We start from the raw sequence: 26,248 nt of genomic DNA on the forward strand, positions 1-26,248 counted from the left end.
AAATAGAGTCACCTCTGGCCCTAAAGGACTGGATGATGATAAGCCATTTCCGCCACAGTAGGATGGTGGTTTCTTGCAGCAGCTTTTTGTTCATAGTCTGAATTACTTTCTTACACAAAAGGAATTTGCAAATGTTTCTCACTAGAAGGGTTAATGAACCCCTGGCTGCAATAGAGGTTGCAATGGATAGGTTAAGTAGAGAAGAAAAAATGATGATGAATGATAGGTAGAGAGAGGGAGTATGTTTGTGTATGTGTTTGGTCATGACGCTTAAGAATTCATTTCCAATGCTTATTCCAGTAAATAAAGTACATCTTCATTGTTTTATTTCTGTGAAGGAAAAAGAATAACACCAGTAAAATTGCTCCTTTCAGGGCTTAAAACATGAAGGTGGTGTGTTTGAAATATCCTCACTCCTCTCTTTCTAAAAATCCCTCTCACATGAGAATTTTTCAGAATCAGGCAAGTCAGAATATTTACCTAAAGTATACTAGATTTCAGTTTTTATAATTGCAAATTCAACATTAGGTAACAGTTTTAAAATCCATGCTTGAACTTGTAGACTTTTTCAGTATAAACCATTCTCTCTCTTTTATATTAGTGGTATGAATTAAGTTGTATCAGTCAAAATCCCAAAGAAAAATCCCTTTTTTTTTTTGCAGACAAAAGGTCTAAAGTACCCCAACCTTCCCCATACCCCCAGTCATGCTCAAACCTCTATAATCTAGTAGGCGCCCACACGACCAAAGGGCTAGGTAGGGAGTAAAAGTTCTAAATACTATGTTTTCTCCTATAGAAAATCACACTGTTTGTTCAAGTCATTACCAAGTTTGAGTTTGTCTTTTGCAAAGAACAGAACAGAATCATTCATGTTTAGCACAATCTTTTGGGAATCTGTACAGACACAGAGAAAAATACAGTATGTTTCTCCTACCACCAAAACCTAAGGATCCCTTGGGCCCGCTAAAGGCTTCTCTTTCTAATTCTTGGATTTCTGTCCTGGATTTGGGGCATGATAGATTGTAGGCACTCACTGAGAGAGCAGACGGCTCAGCTTGATGCTGAAAATGAACTTTGTGGTGAAGCACATGGTATCAGGCAGAGATGTTAAATTTCAGTGTAGAGATAGCCTGCGGTCATGCATTCCTGGACACCTGAGTTTTTTCTTTTAATTTTTTAAATGCTTTTATTTATTTCTGAGAGAGAGAGAGAGAGAGAGAGAGAGAGAGAGAGCTTGAGCAGGGGAGGGTCAGAGAGAGAAGGAGATACAGAATCTGAAACAGGCTCCAGGTTCTGAGCTAGCTGTCAGCACAGAGCTGGACGCAGGGTTCGAACCCATGAACCACAAAATCATGACCTGAGCCAAAGTCGGACACTCAACCGACTGAGCCACTTAGGTGTCCCTGGACACCTGAGTTTTAGTCCCAATCTCTTTGTGATCTTGAGCAAGTCACCACTTCCCTGATTCTCTATTTCTTTTCCTGGTCTCTAAGTGAGACGATTGGATTAGATGACCCTTATCCCACTTTAATATGGGCTCTTTCTATTAGCTGACGTCCACTGTTCAATCTCTGATTCAAATAGCAAAGGTCAAGTTAGAAACCCAGGAAATACCTCAAAAGACAAAGTGATGCACCAGAATTAAAAACTTTTTAAATAAAGGATAAGAGTAGGGGAAATAAACTGTAACTTTCAACAGAGAAGTCTACCCTCGATCTTAAATGGATTTCTCTAAGTGTATTTCTAATGCCTGACTAGAATTCAATGACTGAATGCACTGAATTACTAGCACTCTCTATACAACTGACTGAAAAGCTTTTTTAAGACAGTCCTTCAAATGAGACATAAGGCATTTTCAGTGAATAATAATTTTAGCTGTAAATAATGTGTATGGAAAAATAATTTTAAAGGTAGAAAACTAACAGGTGAAAGGATGCATTTTATCACAATAGAAATAATCCTTTTGCATTACTAATGCTTAAGACAGATTTAAACACAAGTAATGCCGAATGGCCATAAGACGTTATGTATTCTTTCATTTTCTTCTGAAGTCAGGACACTATTAATAATAAATGATAAGAGCCAACAATTATCGAGGGGACAGGCACTTCTAAGAACATTACACGTATTCTCTTATTTAGTGGTCATGATACTCATATCAAGTAAGTACTTTGATTAATCCCCTTTTTACAGAAGTATAAACTGAAGTTCAGAGTTGTTGAATAATGTTTTAGGTCACTCAGTTATTAAATAGTACATTCAGGAGTCGAAACCCACATGGTTTGTGCTTAGAACCTGTATCTTAACGACTATGTCATATTGCCTTTTTTTCTTATTTTAAATCCCAAACACTTCTATCCAACAAGTATCCATCATGGACCAGGCACTCTACGAAATGCTAGGGATACAGCAGCAAGATCTACATGGACACAACAGCCTGCTTTCATGGAGCTTACATGTTAATGGAGAAAACAAACAGATAAACACGTAAAATACTGGTATGACCGCTGGCAATAAGTGCTCTGTAAAGAACAAAATCAGCATTGGAAGATCAAAAGGACAGGAGCAGAACAGGGAAAACTTTTAAATAGGTTTAAATAATATCGCCCTGAGGCAGAAAGAAGGACAGCCTTTGTGAAGACAATATTGTCCGTGAAAAACATAACGTTGACCAAACATTCTTTGGTAAATCTGGTCATCTTAGGCCAAATCTGGTCATCTTTGGCCAAAACTCGTTGTTTCTCCTGTTAAGTACTTGCCTAGGCGCCTCATCAGTCTAAATGCAAGATAAAAAAAATAATCCTTAGCAATTCCACATTTGTAATTATCTGGATTACTGCAACACCATGTCCTGGGCTGTTTAAAGGCAAAATGAATTTGTTCCTAATGCATTTTTATCCCTATAGTAAATATGTTCTCATCTAAAAACACCACGGATTTTGTAAGGATCCTTCCTTGGCTTCCTCACCCCAAAGCCCTCCATGGAGGTGACTAAATTCTCCTACCCATGATGTGTAATAGGCCTTTAAGACAAAACAAAGGGGAAAACGATGCAAGAGTCCTTGTCTGGGACTGAGATTTCTCTTCCCTTTACTCCCCTGGCTTTGTCTCTCAATGAGGAAAGCAGGAACACTTAGAATTCGACCAGAAAAGGGACCAAGAATCTATGTTCTGACCAAGGGAGCTGCTGCTTTTGTTTAAAGCACAAAATGGAGAGGCAAAATCACTGCTGTGTGTTTTTCATTGAGAAATTTGCAAGGGGGCATAACGAGGAGCTGTTCTCCCTAGAGAAGCAATCTCCACACACCTCAGTTCCTCCACCCTAGTCCTGCCCATGACTGTGATGACAAAGACTTTCCAAAGGGAACTTCTTTTATACCTGGGCAGAAAGGACTCCGTCCCCAGTATCCCACCCAAGGGAAATCTGGTTCTACTATTAGATGATCTATAGGGAGAGGCTTACATGAGTGGGCAGACAATATCTGTAGGTGGAAACGCGTCACGCCGTGTTGTTTTTACTGTTTTTGAAAAGGGATCATCATAGGAAATGCACATCTTTCAAACCAGTTACAAAAATCTTACAGATTTTCTGTTAAAAAAAAAAAAACCTTCCAAGATAAAATTCTAGGTAGCATATATAGGACTGCTTGGACATTTACCAACATATTAACAATAAGGTCTCTGTGTGATTAAATTATTTATGATTTTTATTATATTTTCTTTTGTATCACTTTTTATTACTTAGTATACAGTACTTTTATCATCCGAAAAAGGACTGTTAATATCTTTTAGACCTGTTTTCACAGAAAGCTTCAAGTGTATTTATAATGTTCTGTTATATTTTTCAAATGAAGCAAATATGTCAAAATCCTAAGATCTGATAAGGAAGTCAGTCTATATTTTCTATATGTTTGTAACATTTTACAATGAATTTTAACTTAGTTTTCTCAGTCTTGGAGAACGTAAGACATGGAAAATATTATGAAAATACTAAGTTTCCCTTCCTTGAATATCCATTTCAGATCCAAATATGATTTCTAAAGTTCACATTTTTTTCCTTTAAGGAAAATCTACCAAGTAAATTAAAACCTGAGTCAGCATTAGTCTTTAATAAACATAACACAAATGATAGCAATGAGCTTGCATTTTTTTTTTTTTCTTTAGCCAGGAAAACCTGTTACCTGACCTCCTGGTGTTACAAAGAGGGAAAGCTGGGGCATCCCTGGTGTTTTTTCCTGGCAGGAAAATGTTAGCATTTTAACAATTGGCAAGCTGAAGGTTTTGACTCTAAAAAAAAAAAAACCTTAAAGGCATAGTCATTATAGTTTCATTTCACTTTGCATCGAGTTTCCTGTATCGTGTGTGTGTGTGTGTGTGTGTGTGTGTGTGTGTGTGTGATTTTTTTTGGTTGTTTTTCCCCTGAAGTGAAAATACTGATATATGTACATTTGGATTATCTTTCTGGGAAGCTTATATTGTTTTAGAAAAATATTTAGGGGAATAAAGATTCAAGACATTATGCATTAGAGATATGAAATCCAAAAATGTAATATGCTCATTATTACATTATCAGTACTATTTAAGGACATATTGTCTTTAATTCTATTCATATCATCTATAAAATTGAGTTTTTTAAATAGTTAATGATTTTCATTTTACACTGATTCCTTTTTCAAAAGAATAGTTTGTCTCCTGTTGGGTCTGAGTACTAACCATCGTGATGTCAGGGTAAAGATGATTTTCAAAACGTCTATTCCTAATCTTTTGCACTTTTCTTTTGACATTTTGAAGAATTGCTCAAAAATTCTGGTCCAAGGATTGTTCAACCTAAAATAAATTTCCAAGAATTCTTTCCAAGGCTCTGGAGAAGACTGAAAAATCTTAGGCAGGAAGTCACCGGTGGTGAATGGGATTGGAGGTGACGAAAGCCACTAGAAGAGGCATGGGAGACTTTACTGAGAAATGAGAAGGGACCAGTTTACAAAAGCAAAGAAGAGATCAAGGCTAGAGAGGTGCCCAGTGCAAGATTTCTTCCCCAGAAAATCTGACTTTGGAGGGGAATGAGAAAGGTGAAGTCATAGAGGTCAGAAGAGAGACCTCAAGTCTTCATATGGGGTCTCTATTTGGTAATACTCGAAAACGTACTTTTTTTAGAGTGTATGCGTTCTTTGTCAGTTTTCCAATTCAGACTCAGGGAGCACTTGGTTTTATTTATCTTAATATACACAAGGAAGCAAACAAAGCTGCCTCTCACCCTCCAGGGGCCAGGCAGTGCTCCTTGACATCCCTATCCTTATCAGTCCGTATGCCCCATATTTTGGGTGTCTCTGCAGGTGACCCCTACGGCATTCCTGGAGCAGGCGCTAGGAGCTCGACCTCAGTCCCCGCCGCACTGCTGGAGGTCGTGGGACCCAGCTGAGCGCCCTCCCCACCCCTGCCCCTATTCACCAGAGCTCATTAACAGGTGGACTCGCACGCCCCTGAGCCTGAAATCCCGCCTGCCTCCATAGAAACAAATCCTCCAGACCCAGAGCACCATCTGGGCGGGCTCGGTGGCCCGGGCGTTCGACGCGCCCAGCCAGGAGGTCAGCACCACAGGGAGCCCGGGCACCCGAGGGACGCCCTGCGGAGAGCGCAGCACGTGACGCCCTCCAACACGCTCGCCTTTGTGCACCCAGAGCCTCAGTCCGGCGCGGTCACTCCCTGACTGGCCTCAGCTCCCACCAGGCCTTAAGGCACGTCGACCATTTGTTGAAAAGTTGGCTCAGCCGGGGCAGAGAGGAAGCGGCAACTAGCGCCCAGAGTGGAGATCCCAAAGCCTCTTGGGTGCCTAATTCTGGAACCAGGCACCCTCAGTTCCAGCCCCGAGAGATGGGATGCCAGCCGGCCAGGGGACTTCGCCCAAGAGTTCCAATACCCGAGGGGCTGTGTTCCCTGCCCCCAGCCTCTGATGCCCCTTCTGAGGGCACAAGCCCCAAAACCCCCAGTCCCGGGGGGGGGGGGGGCCCGTTCGTTACCTGTTGGCTGCCAGCCGAGACGCGATGTAGCCGCCCGGAATCTGGGTGATGATGTAGCCCCAAAAGAAGGAACCGTGAATCATCCCCACGGTTTCTGGGTCCCAGTTGAATTTGGCTTTCTATGCGGGTAGGGGGGGAAACGGGGTGAAGGGAAAGAAGAGAGTCAGTGTTTGGGCTGCAAACTCACCCTCAGGAGCCCTCAATCCCCGGGGTACTCCCTGCATTCTGGGGGTGGAGGTGGCTGAATTTTCGTTTTCTAACAAAATTGAATCTATACCTTCATATAGAGAAGAAATGCTTCTTTCAACTAAAAAACCGTGCTCATTTAAAATGTATTGCAATTAACGGCGAAGCTGGGCGCCCTGGCCGAAGCTTTGCTCTGCAGCTACTGTCAGCCAGATCTGATCACCTTGATGAAGGAGGAGTCCTCGGAGCTTCAGTTTTGAACATTAGAACTCTCCAGGGAGAGATTGCATTTGCTGGCTGGAGACAGAGACCCCCGACGGGGTTCCGTTTCGCCCACGCCAGCCATTGCTAAAGCAGTAGTGGAGTCTCTTCCAGAATGAAATCCAACCAGGGAAATTCTGAGGAAGGAAGGTGAGGGATTTGGGATGGAAGGTGAGGAGGTCGGAGGAGCTAGGGGAAAGGATCCTCCAGGCAAAATGGGGATGGGCGTAGCCGGGAAAGATTTGGAGTAACCTAGGGAATTGGTGGGGGTGGTCAGTGGAGAGGAGAATTTCCTCAGGGTTGGTGGGAAAAGCTGGCGAGGGGTGTGTCTGAAGGTCAAGGCCTAACTCCGCCCTCACCAGGCTGGGTGAAACGTAAAGTCAGTATCTGCATCAGAAAGACGGAGGAACGATTATCCCTCCCGAGGAACTGAGGGTCCCTTTTCTCTCTTTGAGTAGTGTTTTGAAACTAAATGTGCTTTGCAGGGTCTCTGGGAAATGCCGGGGACCAGCGGCGCTTACAGCTTCGCATCCACAGTGAGTTCCCGAATTTCTCCCCCCAACCTTGGCTAATGGTCGCTCAGATCGCTGAACTGGAATTCTAGACCCACGGGTTTCAGTGACTTTGACATTGACCTTCCTCTCCCTAGGTGTCACCCCAACACATCCATCAGGAGATTACGGGACTGGATGCCCGGTGACCTCAAAGCACTCCTAGCGGCGGCTTTTCTCTGCACCAGTTAGGCGGACAGCTCCGAAAGACCCTTCGGTGGAAACCGCCGAAATGCTCACAGTTGATTTCATTTCGGTTTTTGTTTCATTTTTATTATTCAGACTGTTTGGTAAGAATTGGAGGAGATCAGGGGGATATTATCACTGATATGCTGCCTTACTCCTTCCTCCGAGTGAAAGAAAAATATTTCGATTTAAATTTAGCGTACATTATTAAGCATCAGCTTCTGGTATGGAGTCACCCTTGACAAAAATCTAGTGAGTGGATGCTCTTTTCCACTTGGCAGGTGAGGAAAGGAAGGCCCAGAAAGCCGGAAGCGAAAAGGGAGACCCTGAGGCTGTCGCGGTCTATTCCTATTCTAGAAAGGCAGTGCTAGCAGGGGCTGGCGAGCATGCAGGCTTTTCCCTCTGTCACCGGGGAAGTGGAGCTCCAACAGGCGAGGCGGCCTCGCGAACGCACACGGCCAGCGGCTGCCCACCTCCTTGATGACTTTGCCCCCTCGGTGGATGGTGCTGTTGTTGACCATGTCCACGATGGCCACGCCCAGGTTGCAGCGGATGCCGAAGGAGATGCAGAAGCCCAGGCCGCTCATGATGGCGATGATGTAGCGGCGCGGCAGGCCGAAGCAGGTGCAGTCGCACAGTGGAGCCTTTTTCTCGGGCACCTCCAGGGGCTTCCCATCCTCCGTCAGCTCGATGGTCTCCCCCGTGTCTTGCTTCTTCTCCAGCACCCTGCGCGGCAGAGCGGGGGAAAGGCAAGGACGCGACGGGTCAGGCACCTCCGACGCCGGCCCATCCCAGTTCCCGGGGCCTGTCAGGGCTGGGGGTCGGGGAAGCTGCCTCGCACGACTCCTTCAGGTGCTAGGACGCCACCCGGCCTCTGGACCTCCCTGGCTCCCCAGCCTCCTGCTAGCCCCCCTCCCTGCCGCAGCATCTCTTCAACTTTAATAGCGCCTGGCCCTGGCCAGTGGCACCCAACCCGCATTTCCTCGGGATCCATCCCGCAGCGCTTAGACTAACAGACACAGGCAGTTGGGGCCTAACTTTCTCCGGGGATCGGTAGTTCGTGAGGGAAGGAATGGGCTCCTGGAGCGGCGCCTGGTCAGCAACTGTATTGACTTCTCCCACCTGCAGTGCTTTGCCCCCGGCGATGGGCGATTTTATCCAGCCACCAGCTTCCTGAGGGCTGGTCCACTGCGGGCCAGCCCAGCTGAGCCCTGCCCCCGCGCCCCCCCTTCCCCCCCCNCCAGCTTAAGTTGAAGCTTTCTCGGCTACAGACACGAGATGCTGCCTCGTAGCTGAGCGCGGGGACCCCCAGGGACGAAGGCCGCTCCTGCCCGATGCCCACGCGGAGAAGATCTTGTGAACGCTCTCTGAGAGTGTCACGCACGCATTCTATTGCCCATTTTTCCAGTCCCAGGGATCAACGTTTACTCTCCCGTTACACATCTGACTTTCTTTTCCTTGTTACTCGAGTTTAAAACAAAGGCCTCCGCAGCATATGGCCGACACCTAAGCTTCCTACTGCCAGAACATGAATAATTAATTATTCACAATCTTGCGTCATTACTATCTCGGTTACAAACACCGAAAACTGTCATGGGTGCATTTCCAAAGACGTAAAATGCGACTTCCAGATACACAGACGTGCCCCAAATCAACGCTGGTAAGATGTCCCACACCACAGTAGATCTCAAATTTATGCTTTGTTTTGTGTGTGTGTGTGTGTGTGTGTGTGTGTTTTAATTTGCATAGTATTTCACAAGATTTCACACGTATAATTCAATTCCTTTTCGGTTTTCGTCCTTGGGGGGGGAAGGGAGGGGAAAGTGGAGTGATGGAATGGTTTTACTAAAAGCTGAGGGTATTGTTCTAATCCACAATATATCCATGAAATGTTTATTTTTTAAAAAAAAGGAGAGAATTAATGTGAACAGTACAATCACCGTGGATTCTTGAGATGAATACTTTTGATATTTAAACAAAGAACCTCTCCGTTTACAGTTTGCAGATTTTTTTCAATCCACCATATAGTTTATTTTTCTGTGTGCCCTTTTAAATGATATGCTCACACACATTTTTTTTTCATACATGGGAGTAAGGTAAATGAAATTTTAAGATCAGTTCCAAGAAGACACAGGTTGGGAGCTGACTGCCAAGCAATTTGGGGCTACCAGAAAAAAAATGTCAGACTTCCAAATTTTACAAAATACCACCTGGGGAATAAGTCATAAATGATTTTGCAGCTATGTTAATTCTTATTTTTAAAGTTCAATCCCAAAGTCAGAACACATGGCAATTTATTCTGGGAGGAAAAAATTCAACTAATGTAATTTCTTTCTTTTCTTTTCTTCTTCTTCTTCTTCTTCTTCTTTTTTTTTACATTGGCTTCATACGCTGATATTGGACTATGCACCTGAACTCCCCACCTGAAGGCCATTGAGCTGGGAAAGAACAGCTTTTTTCCAGGGCAGTTGAGGGACTGCAGGGCCCTTGCGGTATCTACTGCCGCATAGGTGCATGATGGTGCCTATATGAAGCCCACCAGAGCCAAAGAGGTTTAGAAAATCAGCATGTACATTGGTCATTTTCTCTATATTTTCTCTACACTTCTAAAGGCTTCATTTTCCCAAATGTGAAAATTAGCACTCTCTTGGAATCGTTTATCCTCTGTTTCCACCCTCTCTTAATGATTTTGTTCATATTATTAAGGAAAGTGTATTCATATAATATTCTTAAAATGACTTAAAGTTGTAAAATTTTCAGCATAATTAGTACATTGGCTACAGGGAGGATAAAAAAATTAAATCATCTCTGCTGCTTTCAAAGTCATGTTGCTGGTTATTATTATGATTTTTCTTATAAACACTGTGACATTTGCCATGCAAGAAATTGACTTCTGGGAGAAGTCAAATATTAAAACATATATATAGTGTTTTGGATTCTGATAGAGGAGCTGCTTCAGCTATCAATTATTGATATATTTTGATTCTTCCTCCAGAAGAGAAGGAAGATTCCACTGGGAGATTCTCTACTTGAATGATTTTAAAGCTGAGATCTAAATCTCTTCCTGCCATTACTCTTTGGAATTTCTTGTTTAATTTCTTTGAGGGTTGTATTTTTAAAATTCATTTGTCTGCATTAAAGGAATTTGTTTTCACTATGAGCATCAAAAGAAAGATTCTTTGAACAGGTGCTCATCATTTCTCAGTTATAAAGAGGGTAAATCCCGGGTAGGAAAGGATGAGAATCTGCAGGTACCAAAGCAAAAACCACACACACACACACACACACACACACACCACAGGTTCATTTAATGCAACATTCTTGAATTAATAAGCAGGTTTCTAGAGCAGCCCCACTTGAGCAATGAGCAACAATAACAACAACAAAAAAAGTCTTTCCGATCATATTACAATCCCTCAAAGCAACCAGGGTTTACGGAAATAGCCCTGCAGATTTTTTTCATGCTGAGCCCCAGGCAAATATGGGTTTGTTTTCTCTTACCTGTAGATCTGGCCAAGGGATTTTCCAGCAAAATTCTTTAGCCCCTCTTTTCCTGGGGTCAAAATCCTTTGTTTTACCGACTCCATTCTTGCAAAGACAGGTGTAGGCTCTTGCCAGATTTTAAAAGTGATCGCTATGAAAGGCGAGAGTTGCGCATATTGTCTTAATCGCTTAAGGTAGTTGTGGGCTTTTTCTTCTCAGCAGAACGGTATTGGTGTGCCTCCAGCAAGAGTGTGAGTGAGAGAGGGGAGGGAGTGAGAAAGAGAATACAACAGAATAGCTGCATGCAACCCACGGGTTTCCTAATAGGAGAGTTGGTAGACACAATCAGAAAGTCTCATTGGAAGGGGAGGATCCGGTGGCAAAGGGCGCACGCAGTGCCATGGTATTTGGGCGGGTGCAGATGAGTCCTTGTCCTGGAAGTCAGTCCATTGAAAAACAATGCAAATTCCCGATTTTGAAAACCTTATTGCTGTCAAATCTTCTGGCTTTTAAACGGAAGGGCGGAAATATCACAGATCCTTTGTGTAAAAGCAAAGTCAGAAGAATAGTATTATTTTTTTAATGGTGTCTTTGCTGTAGGGAGCAGAGCACTTCCAAAACTCATGGGAGCATCTGAGGTCTCAGGTGAGCAATGCTGATGTTAGTTTTTCCTCCTTGCCTATGATCTCCTCCTATCACGCCGGCGCAACTCTGCTCTGCGGTAGTGTCGAATTAAGATGGAGAAAGCTTGCTGCTCTTTGAGGACGTGAGTAAATAACAGATACACAGTTCTGATTTGGGCAGCGTCAGGGAAGATTTCTTCAGCGCAGCTGACAGCGCTCTTCAGGGCGCGTCTCGGCAGAATTGTTCAGCACCACGGACAGAGTAAGTTTCCGGGAAAGGGAAAGCTGCTTTTGGCTGGCCAGGTTGCCAACTTTCTGGGGGAGCTGGGTGGTTGCCCTGACCAAAGACCATTCTGGGGATCTTCAGGAATGGATGCTATGGAAACCAAGTGGAAATATGTCATCATCGCCAGAGTTTGCAGGGAGAATGGTGCATTTGACTCTTCAAGGGAGGAAGACTTTATTAAAAATTGACAAGTTACTTCTAGTTTCCTACGTTTTGCCCAGCACGCTACCGCCAGCTCTGACAATGTTGCAGGGAAGGAAGATTAAAACATACTTCATTTATATCTGTGGAATTCTGGGGCACTTGGGTACTTGGATATAAAGCATATGTACACAGAATGCATAATTATATTGTTCATGTGTTGTTTTAATTCTTGATGGAAGGAAGGAAAGAAAGAAGGAAGGAAGGAAGGAAGGAAGGAAGGAAGGAAGGAAGGAAGGAAGGAAGGAAGGAGAGAACAGAAAGTAAAGAAAAGAAAGAAAAAGAGGAAGAAAGTAGAAAGTAGAAAGGGAAGGAGGGAGGAAAGAGAAAGAGAAAGAAAAGATGAGCTGCAACCTTAGTGTCCTTGGTTAAATAAAATATGGGCAGTTTAGTATAAATTCCTTGGGATTTTATGATTCTTTGCTTAACTAATTTACAGCACACGATGAGAATATCAATATACTGACAAAATTTGTGGCCATATCTTGTGCTTGTCAACAAATTATCATCAATATTTTCATGATTTATTTGGAATTGCTTACATTCCTTTTAAAGGTGATTTTTTCCTTATGCCATCTTACCCTAAAGCAGGATTATGGAGGGGCATTCATGTAAGACTTTTGCTTTCATATGCTTAGGTGTAGCATCAATGAATCTGTTTCATTAAGCAAAGCAAGAAAGCTTTGCTAGCTTAGTATTAATTATTAATGAATTTAACATGAATTGCAAACCTCTTAGATGCAATTCAGCCAAGTGATTACAAAACTGACTGCCCTTGAGTCACATTGCCAAGGTCAAAATTTTTGGATTTTATTTAAGCCAACAGGGGGAGTAGATTTTTTTTTAGGGATTTTGGTTACAAATCTCAAAAGTATGGATCTAAATACGGAAACATGTAGGAATGTCCCCTGAAGCCAAAGTAATATTATGGATGTGTATACACTGAATGGATAGCCAAAAACAAAAAAAAAAAAATTATCAAAAGTAGCTAAAACCATCTTCATTATTAAATTTAATAGTAGTCATATTATATTTCATTATGAATTATAATGAAGAAAAGAATACTAGAGGCATCTTTCTCTCATTTTGATAAACATGTATTAAAATATATATCCCTATAAAACAGTGGATCAGATTTTTCTTAAACTCCAGAATGCTTCAAAATAGTATCTATCCCCAAAGATGATCAAGTATAAGAAGAGGGAAAACCCCCCCACCAATCTACCTCCTTCCAAATAAAAGATTCAAGTAAATTAAGACTTTACTCATCTAGGGTACTTTTCAAAATATTTATGTTTTTTAAATCTTTAGTGACCAAGTTCAATAGACCAAATTCATTTAAGGATATCCACGATTCTGAAATTCTGGGAGGTGATGTGAAAAATATAAGTTAAATAAATATCTGTGATGCTAGGAAGGTGATATAAAACTGGTTCTCCTCAGCACTCCTGCTTGAATTTCACCTCAGATAACTAGAGACCTAAACTACCAATAAACCTAGTTGTTAACTCTGCACTATAGATTATCTGTGGTGGCACCAAGCAATATAAATCCAACAGGAAAACATTGTTTCTAGAGTAAAATAATTACATTCACCTTTATTGAAATGAATGTCATCTGGCTCCTCCATTCTCTTGATAATAGGGCAAGTACTTGAATCAGAATTGTTGCTAATATCGATTTATTCATTCTAAAAATAATCACTTAGTGCCCAGAATTGCACTAGATTCTGAGAATATTCCCAGAAAGATCTCACAGGCTATTGGAAATAGATACATAAATACAATTACAAATAATTATGGATGAAATTGGACAAAAAAATAACCCAGCCTGGGAGTGAAACTACATAGAAAAGAACATAGGAAATGATGTTTCCTTGTCTGTTTTTATACTTTAAGGGAAACTTAGCTCTGTGAAGGTGATGGCAGCCCAGTGGAATTGGGTGAGGAGGGGTGAAGAGGGCTGGTGATACTTGGAAAGCATCCCATCCAGAGGGGACATCTTGAGCAAAGTCATAAACAAGGGGAAAATATTGTGTGTGGAAAATTACAAGAATTATTACTAGGCCACCTGAGACCAAAGAATGCCATTTAGGCTTTTCTTAAATTAATAGCTCCCAATAGCAGAAACAAATATTCAGGCACTATTTACATATCCAGTAGGTTTTCTTCCTGTGTGATCCCTAAATTCAAACACTGAACATACACTTTTGTGACCTTAAGATCACCAGATTTATCTTTATGCAAAACTATTAGTAGTTACATATATGGTTTTAATTTAGTGATATGGTAAAGACTTCCTTTTTGTGGACACCTTCCTTACCTCCTTACTCCCTTACCTCCCTTACCTCTTCCATCCTCTTCCAGCTAATTTTAACAGTGCTTTAAATGGAATTATTAGACAAGTATTGTCCCCTCTACCCAAGCACTCCTAAAAATAAAAGATTTTGGGGTGCCTGGGTGGCTCAGTCGGTTAAGCAATGAACTCTTGGTTTTTGGCTCAGGTCATGATTTCATGGTTCCTGAGTTCAAGCCCTACATTGGGCTCTGTGACGACAGTGCAGAGCTTTCATGGGATTCTCTCTCTCTCCTTCCTTCTCTCTGACTCTGTCCCCCCACCTCCAAATAAATAAACTATTTAAAAATTATTTAAAAAATAAAAGATTTTATTGAATTTATTTAAAGTGTGTAGCATATTACAAATTATCAATGACTTTGATTTACATGATCTTACTTATTCCTTATATTCTTCAGGGTAAACTAATTTTATTCCATTTTATTGAGGAGAAAAATTTGATTTTTTGAATTGCCTGAAGTCATGCAAACAGTGATGAAGAAGGAGCATGAGTTAGTGTAGTTTCTTGCAATTTAAGAAAAGACAGATTCTGGGGACACCTGGGTGACTCAGTCAGGTGAGAGTCTGGCTTTGGCCCAGGTCATGATCTTGCCATTCCTGAGTTTGGGCCCCATGTCGGGCTCTGTGCTGACCACTCAGAGCCTGGAGCCTGCTTTGGATTCTCTTTCTCTCTCTCTTTGCCCCTCCCCTGCTCTTGCTCTGTCTCTCTCTCTCTCTCTCTCTCTAAAAAATAAATAAACATTAAAAAAACACACACACAGTTTTGATTTAATAGGTCTAAAGTTGAGCTCAAGATTCAGCAGTTTTAGCAAGTTCAGGACCACTTGCTCATAGATCACACTTTGACTAATGACAGTGTAGAATATGAAAGAGAAAATCAGCTGACCTGGATTTGGGTCTTGAGTCCACAGATTATCATCTGTGTAACATTTTTTAATGTTCATTTATTTTTGAGAGAGAGAGAGAGAGCAGGGGAAGGGTAGAGGGAGAGGGAGACACAGAATCTGAAGCAGGCTTTAGGCTCTGAGCTAGCTGTCAGCACAGAGCCCGACACGGGTCTCAAACCTACAAACTGTGAGATCATGACTTGAGCCGAAGTCGGACGCTTAACCAACTGAGCCACCCAGGTGACCCTCATCCTTGTAACTTTTAATTAATCATGTAACTTAATAAATTTCAGTTCCTTGTGTGTACAAATGAAGGCTTATAGTAAGTGGTTTCTATTACATCTTCTACGCATAAAATTATATGACTTTTTCATTAATCTATTCATTGATGTAAAGCCACATTTCCCTTGTTTCTTCCACTATAAGATTGTTTTATTGTATTTGAGCTAAATGGTTAATAATGAAAAGAGAAAAATGCCAATACTATGGAAAACCATGCTTCTTTCTGAAAGTTGTATCTTCTTACATATTTAAAGAAGAATAAATTTATCGCTTGTTTTACTATAATTGGTTATTGAGTTTTATATGCAATTATTTGAATAATTGTCTTTATGGTATTCTTTGAAATTTATAGAAGATACTATCCAATAACAATGTGATAGGTTTGTGTTTGTTTATATCCTTATGAGGGAATACTTTTGAGAGATCCTTTAAATGACTTGTAAATGTTGCCCTCTGGTGGAAGCATATACAATTATTTTACAAGCATAGTCCTTAATTATGTAATTAAAACTGTTTCCTTTCTTTCTCTCAATCTCTTTCTCTCATATTCTCTCTCTCTTCTTCTCTTTTCAGTACTTGTTAAATTAATATCTACAACTAAAAATATGAAGTCACTTTTGTGCACAATATACTTGCAATTGCCTGAGCAAGTATACATGTCTTTAGAAATAAGTTCATTGTGTAAGAATAACCAAAGAGTTATTATAAGGAAATTTAACTGTATTAAGATTCATATATAGTATGGTAATCACATAGGGTGTAAATGAGTTAAACTGTCTAATCCCAATAGAATGAATTGTGATAATTTTATAAATATTTTGAAATAGTACTGTAAGCTTGGTAAGTTTCCTTCCCAATTACCAAAACTATATTTTTTATTTTATTTTTTTAATATTTTATGTTTACTTATTTTTGAGACAGAGAAAAACAGAGCATGAGTGGGGGAGGGACAGAGAGAGAGGGAAACACAGAGTCGGAAGCAGGCTCCAGGCTCTGAGCTGTCAGCACAGAGCCCGACAAGGGGCTCGAACCCATGAGTCGTGAAATCATGACCTGAGCCAAAGTCAGTCACTCAACTGATGGAAACACCCAGGTGCTCCCCCGAAATATATTTAGCATATAAATGTTATTCATAAATTTTTGCTAGAGCACTTTCTTTCTTTCTTTTTTTTTTAATGTTTTATTTATTTCTAGGAGACAGAGAGAGAGACAGCATGAGTAGGGGAAGGTCAGAGAGAGAGGGAGTCACAGACTGAAACAGGCTCCAGGCTCCAAGCTGGCAGTCAGCACAGAGCCCGACGCGGGGCTCGAACCCACGAACCGCGAGATCATGACCTAAGCGAAAGTCGGACGCTTAACCGACTAAGCCACCCAGGCGCCCCTCTAGAGCACTTTCAAGGCAAATTTATTTCAAATTATTCTTTAATATGTTTAATTCTGAAGCTATTTCAAATGCAACATTTTCTATTTATTTTTTTCAACAAATATTCATTTAACAGATAATTTACATGCCTGGTGGGCTAGGCCCTTTTCTGCAATATAGTGACCCAATGAAGTCAGTATAACAGTTTTTATAATAGGTGTAGGGAGTATATATTCCTGAAGAAAAAGGTGCTTTGAAAAGCTTTTATTTCTTTAATAGCATCACTTATTATTTGACTTGAATTCCTAAATCAACATTCACTCTAATAATTACACACATCTTTCATGTTGAGTCTATGCAAATAAGCTCCAGGATTCATCTGTGACTTGTTTCTTATCAAGACTTCTTAAGTGAACAGTTTTTAGTTCAGCTTTATTTGACTTTACTTTACATTGTTAGCCTCAGAGACATTTCCAAGAAATTATGATTATACAATTTCTTGAGTGCCAGAGATAGAAGATATAATTTAGTTTGTCTTATCCACATCTGTGTACATAACCCAATATGCTGCACTGCTATATTTAGTGGCCTAGTATAAAATATCTTTTGATTTCCCTGTGATCTGTCTGATTTAAAAAAAAAAAACTAGAAGCTGTAAGTTTTAAATAAAACAACTTGTAATCTTAAGTATAGATTTTAACTACCAAAAATGTATGTATAAAATGTATGTATATATCATTGATGCAATGTGTTCTTCTTTTTGTGTGCATTTTATCCTGTATAATTTACCATTAGAAAGATTTATACGTCTTATTCCAGTCCTTTCTTTCTGTACTCAGAGAAAAAGATTCTTATTCACTACACATCATTATGTCTTAGGAAAATCCAAGTTTAAAGTAAATGGAGATCAAGTACTGTTGTTCTAATGCTCAAAAAGTATATCTAATTTTGAAACCCATACTATAGATCTAAAGTAATGTGATAGATTATAGAAGACCTCTTAACTCTCTTTAAACTCTTAAAAATATTTTCTTAAAGTAAGTGTGTGATTGTATAATGGAATACCGAGAGAAATTAGGACAGAAAAGAGATGCACATTGTAAAGAGAATAAAAGAAATAAGCACTTCAATATGAAGGAGACCAAGGAAGATATCACCATGACTCAAGATATTTTACAGGTAAATAAAGAGATTAAGTGACAGGTGGTATGTAACATTCTTACAGTCTGATGAAATCTTACCTAATTGAAATGTCTTTCTCTCTCTTTTGGGGTCCTATAGGGATCTTATTTAAAAATTTTCATCAGCCTAGGTTACTGATTCCCTGTCTTTGAATATCATATGTTTGTCATTCTAGATTATCTTCCTTGAAGGGAGGCATCTAACATTAATGATGTATTCCACTTGTCTGCAAACATCTAGAAATATATATTTTTTAAATTATTCACATTTTCTAAGTTACTTAAGCTATCAAGAGGCAGAAGGTAGGGGAATTTCACTTCTAGAATATTTAGAGTGACAGTTTCCAAAATAAAGATATGAGTACATAGTTTTTAATAGGACAGCATATTTAAAATACAGAATATTTCATTGGTGTAAGCATACCCTATCATAAGTTTGGAGAAGTAAAACAACAGCAATAACAATAGCAACAGAAATGTAATGAATACAACGGTGGGTTCTTTTCTAATCGCTGCCCTCTAGTGGTGAAAAGGAAAAATGATTTCTTTGACTTCGAAACGCTAACCTAAAGCAACGCTGATTTAAATTATTTTAAAAGGAGCCAGTAAATGAGGAAGAATGAAATCTGGCCATGTGTAGCAACATGGATGGATCTTGAGGGTGTTATGCTGAGCGAAATAAGTCAGGCAGAGAAGGATAGCTACCATATGTTTGCACGTATAGGAGGAACTTAACGAAGGACTATGGGGGAGAAGGGGGGAAATAGGGGTAGAGAGGGAGGAAGGCAAACCATGAGAGACTCTTGAATGTTGAGAACAAACTGAAGACTGATGGGTATGGGGGAGAGGGGAAGGGGGGTGATGGGCATGAGGAGGGCACTTGTGGGGATGAGCACTGGGTGTTATATGGAAACCAACTTGACAATAAACTATTAAAAAAATAAATAAATAAAAGGAGCCAGTAAACATGTCTTAAATAATATTTATAGTATTTGTGTGGGTTTTTTCCCCCTAGTACAAAGAGTAAAATGGCACTGATTAATTAGCACTGAAAAATTGTGACACAACTTAAACAACTTTCTTATGTCGGCCTGTGGAAATGTGGTAATGGTAGAGACACCGTTATGCTGTGGTGAGAACAATGTGAGTAGATCCTATTGTCTAAAATAAGAGGCTAGGGTCATTCACTGACACTTTGGATATTGAGTGCCTATCCCTTCGCTCAATTGTTGTGGAGAAACAGAGTCAGAGACTGATCAAACCACACCTTAAACCTACTCTCTAACTAGACTGACTCCAAAATTTTGAGTCACTGAGTTCCTTTTAGTTAACATTTAAGCCAGTTTGGATTACTGAGAGAATCCCGATTTATCACCTTAAAAGTACTTCGTAGATAGATAAATGGATGAATAAGGGGGAAAAAGGATGAATAGATAGATAAATTAAATTTTAAACACTGGAATGAGAGAAGGGTCATATAAAAATAATTCTAAAACAACATATTAGAAAGACAGAATAGGATAAGACAAAAGAAAGCTTTGAGTTTCAAGTTAATTCTATTACATTTTTATTCAACATTTCTACATTATGATTATGTGCTAGGTCTTTTGCTGGCTACCAGGGAAATGGAAAAATAACACACAGATCTTGCTCTCAGAAAACTCAGATTTTAATTAAAAAGTTGTATTTTTGTCTTATAAATAACCAGGGTAACATTCTTAGAAGTTTAATCAGGCAATGATGTCATAAGCTATCGAGGAAAGATGGAGGCAGCCTTCCCAGTTCAGAAAACAATACTGCAGGGGCCTCTGGATGGCTCAGTCGGTTAAGCGTCTGACTTTGGCTTAAGTCATGATCTCATGGTTTGTGGGTTCGAGCGCTGCATAGTGCTCTGTGCTGACAGCTCAGAGCCTGGAGCCTGCTTCAGATTCTGTGTCTCTCTCTCTGCCTCCCCCCTGCTTGCTCTCTGTCTCAAAGATAAATAAGCATTAAAAAAAAAACATATTGCAATAGTGTATTGGTCAATGCAATATTTTAAAAATTAGTCTTCTTTCCCATAGCATGATCCAGCTGTTACTAAAAATAATAGCAGCTAATATTAATATGTTCAGAAGACTGTTACTATTTTTAGTTTTCTTTCTCTCTCTGTTTTTCTGTTAATTTCCTCTTTTTCACTCTGTTTTAGACTCAGACTCTTTTCTCAAACAGCTAGGGGTCATCAGTGGTCCACTTGTATTCCGCACACACTCACCCCTTCAGTTGTGCGCTCTGGATAGCAACAATATGTCTTTTTTCTTGCTTCCATGATTTCTCTATGTAGGAGTCTTCCAATATTTTTCCTAAAGAAGATTATACATCTGGCAATCACTATTCTAGAAGCTGAGTAGAGAAAGGAGGTAGAGAGAGTCTTGATATTCAGTATGCAAACTTTGATTTTCCTCTCAATTTTTGTAAGGAATCTCACCTCAGATCTCAGCTGTGCCTGCTTTCATTGAGGCACAATTCAGTCTGCAGGCCTAAATTCCCATATTCTGCATAGGTGAGGTATATTTGCCTACATGTCCAGGCTGAGGTAGGTAAATCCTCTTTATATGAAGTGCAGCAAGCCACCTTTTTTCAATCCTAGGCCCACAGCCCTGCTTCCAGAGTTGCCTGGTCACTCCAATTCCCAAGTTTTTTCCAGGGTTTGCACATGCATCAGATTGTGTCTTGTTGGCTTCCCAGGGAAAGGCACTTAAATTTCATCTTTCCCCACTATCTAGACCACTTTCCACTTGTCCATCAGCTTTTCACCTTCTAAAATCTTGTTAACACCCTCTAAATAATCATGTTTCATTCTCTTTATCCTTGAACACCTTTAAAACATGCTTCACTATCATTTCAGAGATGTCCTAGGAAAGAGTGGACATAAGCTATATGTTCAGTCATCCAGACTTAGATGGAAATGTGTCCATTTGATAGTTCTTTAGAAACTCAATTGAAAACTTATGTCCACACAAAAACCTGCGTGTGGATGTTTATAGCAGCTTTATTTAGGATTGCCAAAACTTGGAAGCAACTGAGATGTCTGTCAGTGGGTGAATGGATCACTAAACCGTGATACATTTAGACGATGGAGTATTATTTAGAACTTACAAAAGAAACGAACTATCAAGCCATGTAAAGACATGGAGCCACTTTAAATGCATATTACTAAGTGAAAGAAGTCAGTCTGAAAAAACCACATGCTGGTTCCAATGATATGACATTCTGGAAAAGGCCAAATCATGAAGAGAGTGAGAAGATCAGTGGTTGCCAGGGCTGTGGGGGGCGTGGGGCAGGGAGGGGTGGATTGTGGAAGACTTTTTGGGCAGTAGAAATATCATACCATACTCATGGATAAATGTCATCATACATTTGTCTAAACGCACAGAATTTACAACAGCAAGAGTCAACCCTAATATAAACTATAGACTTTGTGCGATTATGAGGCGTCCATGTCAGTCAGTTATAACAAATGTACTCCTTTAGCTGGGGTTATTGATATCGGATGTGGGACACGGGGGCATATAAAAGATCCCTGTATTCGTCCCTGAATTTTGCTATGAACCTTAAACTTCTCTAAAAAAAAATAGGTCTTAATATTGTTTTAACCTTTTTAAAAATTTTTAAATATTTTTTATTATTTCTGAGAGAGAGAGACAGCATGAGCAGGGGAGGGTCAGAGAGAGAGGGAGACACAGAATCTGAAGCAGCCTCCAGGCTCTGAACTTGCTGTCAGCACAGAGCCCGACGCGGGGCTCGAACCCACGAACCGTGAGATCACGACCTGAGCCCAAGTCGGGGTTAACCAATTGAGCCACCCAGGCACCCCTAGGTCTTAATATTTTTAAAAAGACTACAGTCTCTTTCAAGTAAACCTTGAAGTAGTTCTCATGTTTCTTTTGTTCAGGGACAGAAAAATACATAACATATTTATCATAGAAAAAAATCTAATATTTCAACTGATACCATTCTGATCAAGGTTAGCTGAATCCTCCCTAGAGAAGCCTGTCTCTCCACCTTCATCTTAACTAATCTCATTCTTGCTCTATATGCACCATGAACAGTGTGACACAAGTTACACAAATGTGTTTTTTGTCTTAGGGATTATTCACTGGCCTACTATCATATTATCTTCTTTAAATTCTCCTCATTCGAGATCATATCACTACCAAAAGCTACCTCGTTTAGTTTTCTGCTTACTCTCTGTGTTTTAGTTTCCTATTGCTACTGTAACAAGTGAACATAAGCTCAGTGGCTTTAAACAGCACAAATGTATTATCTTAAAGCTCCGCAGCTGGAAGTCTGACACAGGTGAAAAGATCAACCTCAAGGTGTTAGGAGAATGTCATTCTTCTGGGCACTACAGGGGAGAATGCATTCCTTGTCTTCTCTAGCTTCTGGAAGAAAACACATTCATAGGTTCTGTAGATTTTCATGAGAACATCTTTCAACTGGCCTGTCATAGTATCCACTGGTTCTTTGTTTTGTGTTTTGTTGTACCTCTCTAAGCCAGCTAGAGAAACTCCTAAGTGGCAGAAACTGTGCCTGTTTTATGGCCAATTCTATTCCTGGCATCTAAAATACTCCTGCTACAAAGAAGGTCCTCAATAGGGTTTTTGTTGTTCTTGTTATCTGTTGTTGTTGTTGTTGTTTTTAAAAACATGTTTATATTCAGTCAACCGTATTTTAATTTTTCTGTATTAGAGCCTATGGAAGAACAGCGTACGACCACACAATGGCTGTCTGCATCCATTCAGTGGCCTACAGACCAGTCCCTAGTGGCAGGCTGAGCACTCCAGTCCTCACTAGAGAATGCTAGATGGGCACAGAGGGCACCCAGATGCCTTCAGACCTTGGGTTGAGTAGCAGTAAACTCAGCAGTACACTCACCCTGAACTTCCTCCTTGGTCATAGCCTTTTCAGCAACAAGTAGATCTTCCTTTTCAATCTCTTCAGGATCCTTGTAGAAGCAGGGATCAGGCATGACCTCCCATGGGTCCCTACAGGGCATCACACATACTTGGAACTTCCTGGGTCAGCATTCATCACATCAGCTCCTCTGTTGTTGCACAAAATGGCATGTCCACACAGTGCAGAGGGTAGTCTACACTGCAGAGTAATGTAGACAGGTTGGCATACACATGTCTTTGAGAGGCTGGCGGTCATCCTTGGGATCAGTAACTATCAGACGATGTGGCTCCTGAGAGGCTTCCTGGATCTGGTTGGTGAAGGTTCCAGAAGCCAAGCAGCCAACAGTAAGAGTGGCTGTGGTAGCAGCAACAAACTTCAGCCCATCCCCCTGGCCAGTATTCCTGGAGGATGTGACACTGGCATCAGCTAGATTTTCAATGGCAACAATGGCATGAGCCATTGGCAGATGCTGCTTCCAGGTCCTCTGCAGATTTATGATATAGATGCCATCGCATCTCATCACGAATTTCTTTCCGTAGATGTACGGTTACTGGAAGTCAAAGTTGGTGCCACCTAGGTGGGCTCCTGCTGCAAGACATTTGAGGACATCCTTCTTCCCTCATGAGATATCTGGTTTCCAGACATTGTGAACATTTCCCTTTAAGTGAGGACAGACACCCAGGACATCGCCGCATAGACAGAGCTGTTTGGATAGCATAGAAAGATTCCGCAGGTATTTTTGAACAAATGCGTAAATGATGTTGGAGCTTAGAGTTGTTTTCTGAGGAATGGGAATAGATTCCACCCTCTCTGATGACATGGCTCCTAAATGGATCCTTGGTCACTAGTCTTTCCCAGTATCAACTCCATTTTTCACGTTCCTATGGGATTTATCTGCCTGCAGCAGCACTCAGAGCTTTCTACCTGCTTTAGCAAAAACTTTTAAAACTAATTTCTTTCAAAAATTATTTCACAGTTCCTCCTGACATTTGTTCATTAGACAACAGCTGGTCTGAATCTGCCATTCCAAACTGATTTCCCACTTTTTCTTTTTAGTGTTCTACACACTCCAACAAATTGAAGCCCACTATTACCACAAAAGCCCCACTCCCTGCTCCTCTGGGTGTCAGTTCACTACCACTCACCCATTCTGCCATTTCCCTGGTCTCCAGTCGCCAGTGCCCAGCACGGCTCATCATTCCACACCCAGATCAAATGCATGCTCTTAAATGAAGTTCCTTCCTTTTTCCCCTAACTGGAGATTGAGATCCAGCCCTGTCATTGGAAGAAATAAACAATGTAGGAGAAGGCAATTTAAGCTCATCAAGCCCCAGGGCGCCTGGGTGGCTCAGTCAGTTAAGCGTCTGTCTTTGGCTCAGGTTGTGATCTCTCACTCTGTGAGATCGAGTCCCACATCTGGTGATCTCACACTCTGTGAGTTCAAGCCCTGCATAGGGCTCTGTGCTGACAGCTCCAAACCTGGAACCTGTTTCAGATTCTGTGTCTCCTCTCTCCCTGCCCTTCCCCTGCTCACACTCTGTCTCTCTATCAAAAATAAACATTAAAAAAATTTTTTAAAAAAGAATTTATTTTTAATTCATCAAGCCTCAGTTTCGTTATCTGTGAAATGAAATGAGCTATACCCATCTTTTGCAAGTTAAATAATTCATGTAAGCTATATATCTCATAGCACCTGGCAAATTAAAGTAATTATTAATACGATGATGATGATGATGATGATAATGATTTATCTAAAACTCTTAAATGAAATGTCATTTTCAATTTTAGTATATGTGCTGCCGAAGCGAGCACTGAAATGTCATTTTCAACCCTGCAGTCTTTTGAAAATGCAGTTCATATTTGCATTATGTGCATTTTCCATAACTCTTGCCAGACAGGCAAACAGTAGACAAATTGAATATATACTCCTAAACTTTATCACTACCTTCTGCTTGTGGCAAAGGTACTGTATTAGTTTCCTAGGCCTGTCATAACAAATTACCACATACTGGGTGGCTTAAAATTACATACATTTATTCTCTCACAGTTTAGGAAGCTCAAAGTCCAAATTCAAGGCATCAACAGTATTGGATCTTTCTGTGAGGAAGAAATCATCTCATGTCTGTCTCCTAGCTTCTAGTGGTTGGTGGCAATCTTGTACTTTCTTAGCCTGTAGATGGATCACTCCAATCTCTGCCTCTATCTTCAGAGTGCTTTCTTCTCTATGTCTCTGTGTCCTCTCTTCTCACAAGGACTTTGGTCATTGGATTTAGGGCCCACCCTAAACTCAGGATGATTCATCTTAAGGCCCCAAAAAGGTCACAGTCTGAGGTTCAGGTAGACCTGAATTCAGAGGAGACACTATTCACTCCATTACAAGCATACCCAAGTCTCCTTCTTTTTTATAACAAATTCTAGAACTACACTGCACTGGCCCAGACCCTGTCCTTTATGGGACGTGTGGCTTTGGTTACATTACTTAGCAATGCCAAGTTTCATTTTCTGTGTAACTGAAATGAGGATAATAATAACAATATCTATCTTTAAGAGTGTCTGTGTGAATTAAAAGAAGTAATCCTTACAAAGGGCTTAGTATAGCCTGATTGTCATTAACCAGTTAATAAATGCTTGCTTCTTATTTTATTATTTTTTAGGTTTACAGGGCATGTCTCTCTGCCCGGAAGGCTCACTCACCTTGCCACTATTTACCTAACTTCTAAACATTCCTATCTCAGCGTAAGGTTTCCTTCCACGGGGAAGCATTCTCTGACATCCTCAATGGAATACAATAGTTCTCCTTTTTTTCAGACCTTAGCACAAATCTGATGGTGATCAATTATTACAAACAATAACTGAATGCACTTTAGGCAATTAACATTTGATACGTGGCTCACCTTGGAGGTATACGCTCCACAGAGACAAGAACTCTGTCTAGCTTGAGAGGCACTCAGATTGCCTGGGATGAAAACCTGGCCCCTTCACCTTTCCTCCTTGGCCAAGCTCCTCCATCTGCCCAAGTGTTTCCTCCCATGAAATGGCCTTCACAACGTGAATTACCTCAAGCAATTGTTGTGAGGTTAAAATGAGATCCTGTATGTCTAACACATAGCTCACATCCTAGGTGCTTAAAAATTGCTAATCAGTATATATATTTTTTCAGCTCCTGGAGTTTAGTTGGTTAAATGAAAGAATGAGCCGCGAGCCAGGTTATTGATCAAATCTAGGAATACAATCTGTGCCACAGAATAGGTTGGCAATTCAATAGTTTTCCAGTGACCTTGTCTTCATTAGAGACTTTCTCCAACCAAAGGAGCTAGAAAGCCCCAGGGAAGAGCTCCCTAACACCACTGCCCTCAAATAATTTCCTCTCTTATAGCCTTTACAATCCCATTTACAACCAGAATTAAAAAAAAAAAAAAAAAGGTTCAGAAACTAAAATTTCTTTCCAGCC

The 26,248-nt window shown here is 40.6% G+C and overlaps 1 protein-coding gene and 1 pseudogene across 1 annotated transcript in view; both read right to left on the reverse strand.

Annotated features, from left to right (window-relative positions):
• The window catches only part of SLC17A6 (solute carrier family 17 member 6), a 37,600-nt gene extending 26,812 nt beyond the window's left edge, over positions 1-10,788 (reverse strand). Inside the window, exons 1-3 of the mRNA XM_077768059.1 lie at positions 10,703-10,788; positions 7,675-7,927; positions 6,018-6,136 (exon numbers count right to left, since the gene is read on the reverse strand). Coding sequence (XP_077624185.1) covers positions 6,018-6,136; positions 7,675-7,927; positions 10,703-10,788 — 458 coding nt within the window. The remainder of the gene's footprint in view (positions 1-6,017; positions 6,137-7,674; positions 7,928-10,702) is intronic.
• An 11,851-nt stretch (positions 10,789-22,639) lies between these two features.
• On the reverse strand, positions 22,640-24,018 carry LOC144234732 (small ribosomal subunit protein uS2 pseudogene; annotated as a pseudogene).
• Positions 24,019-26,248: the final 2,230 nt, after the last annotated feature.

This window comes from Crocuta crocuta, unplaced genomic scaffold (assembly GCF_008692635.1).
Source record: "Crocuta crocuta isolate KB4526 unplaced genomic scaffold, BGI_CrCroc_1.0 scaffold371, whole genome shotgun sequence".
In the NCBI taxonomy this organism is placed as follows: domain Eukaryota; kingdom Metazoa; phylum Chordata; class Mammalia; order Carnivora; family Hyaenidae; genus Crocuta; species Crocuta crocuta.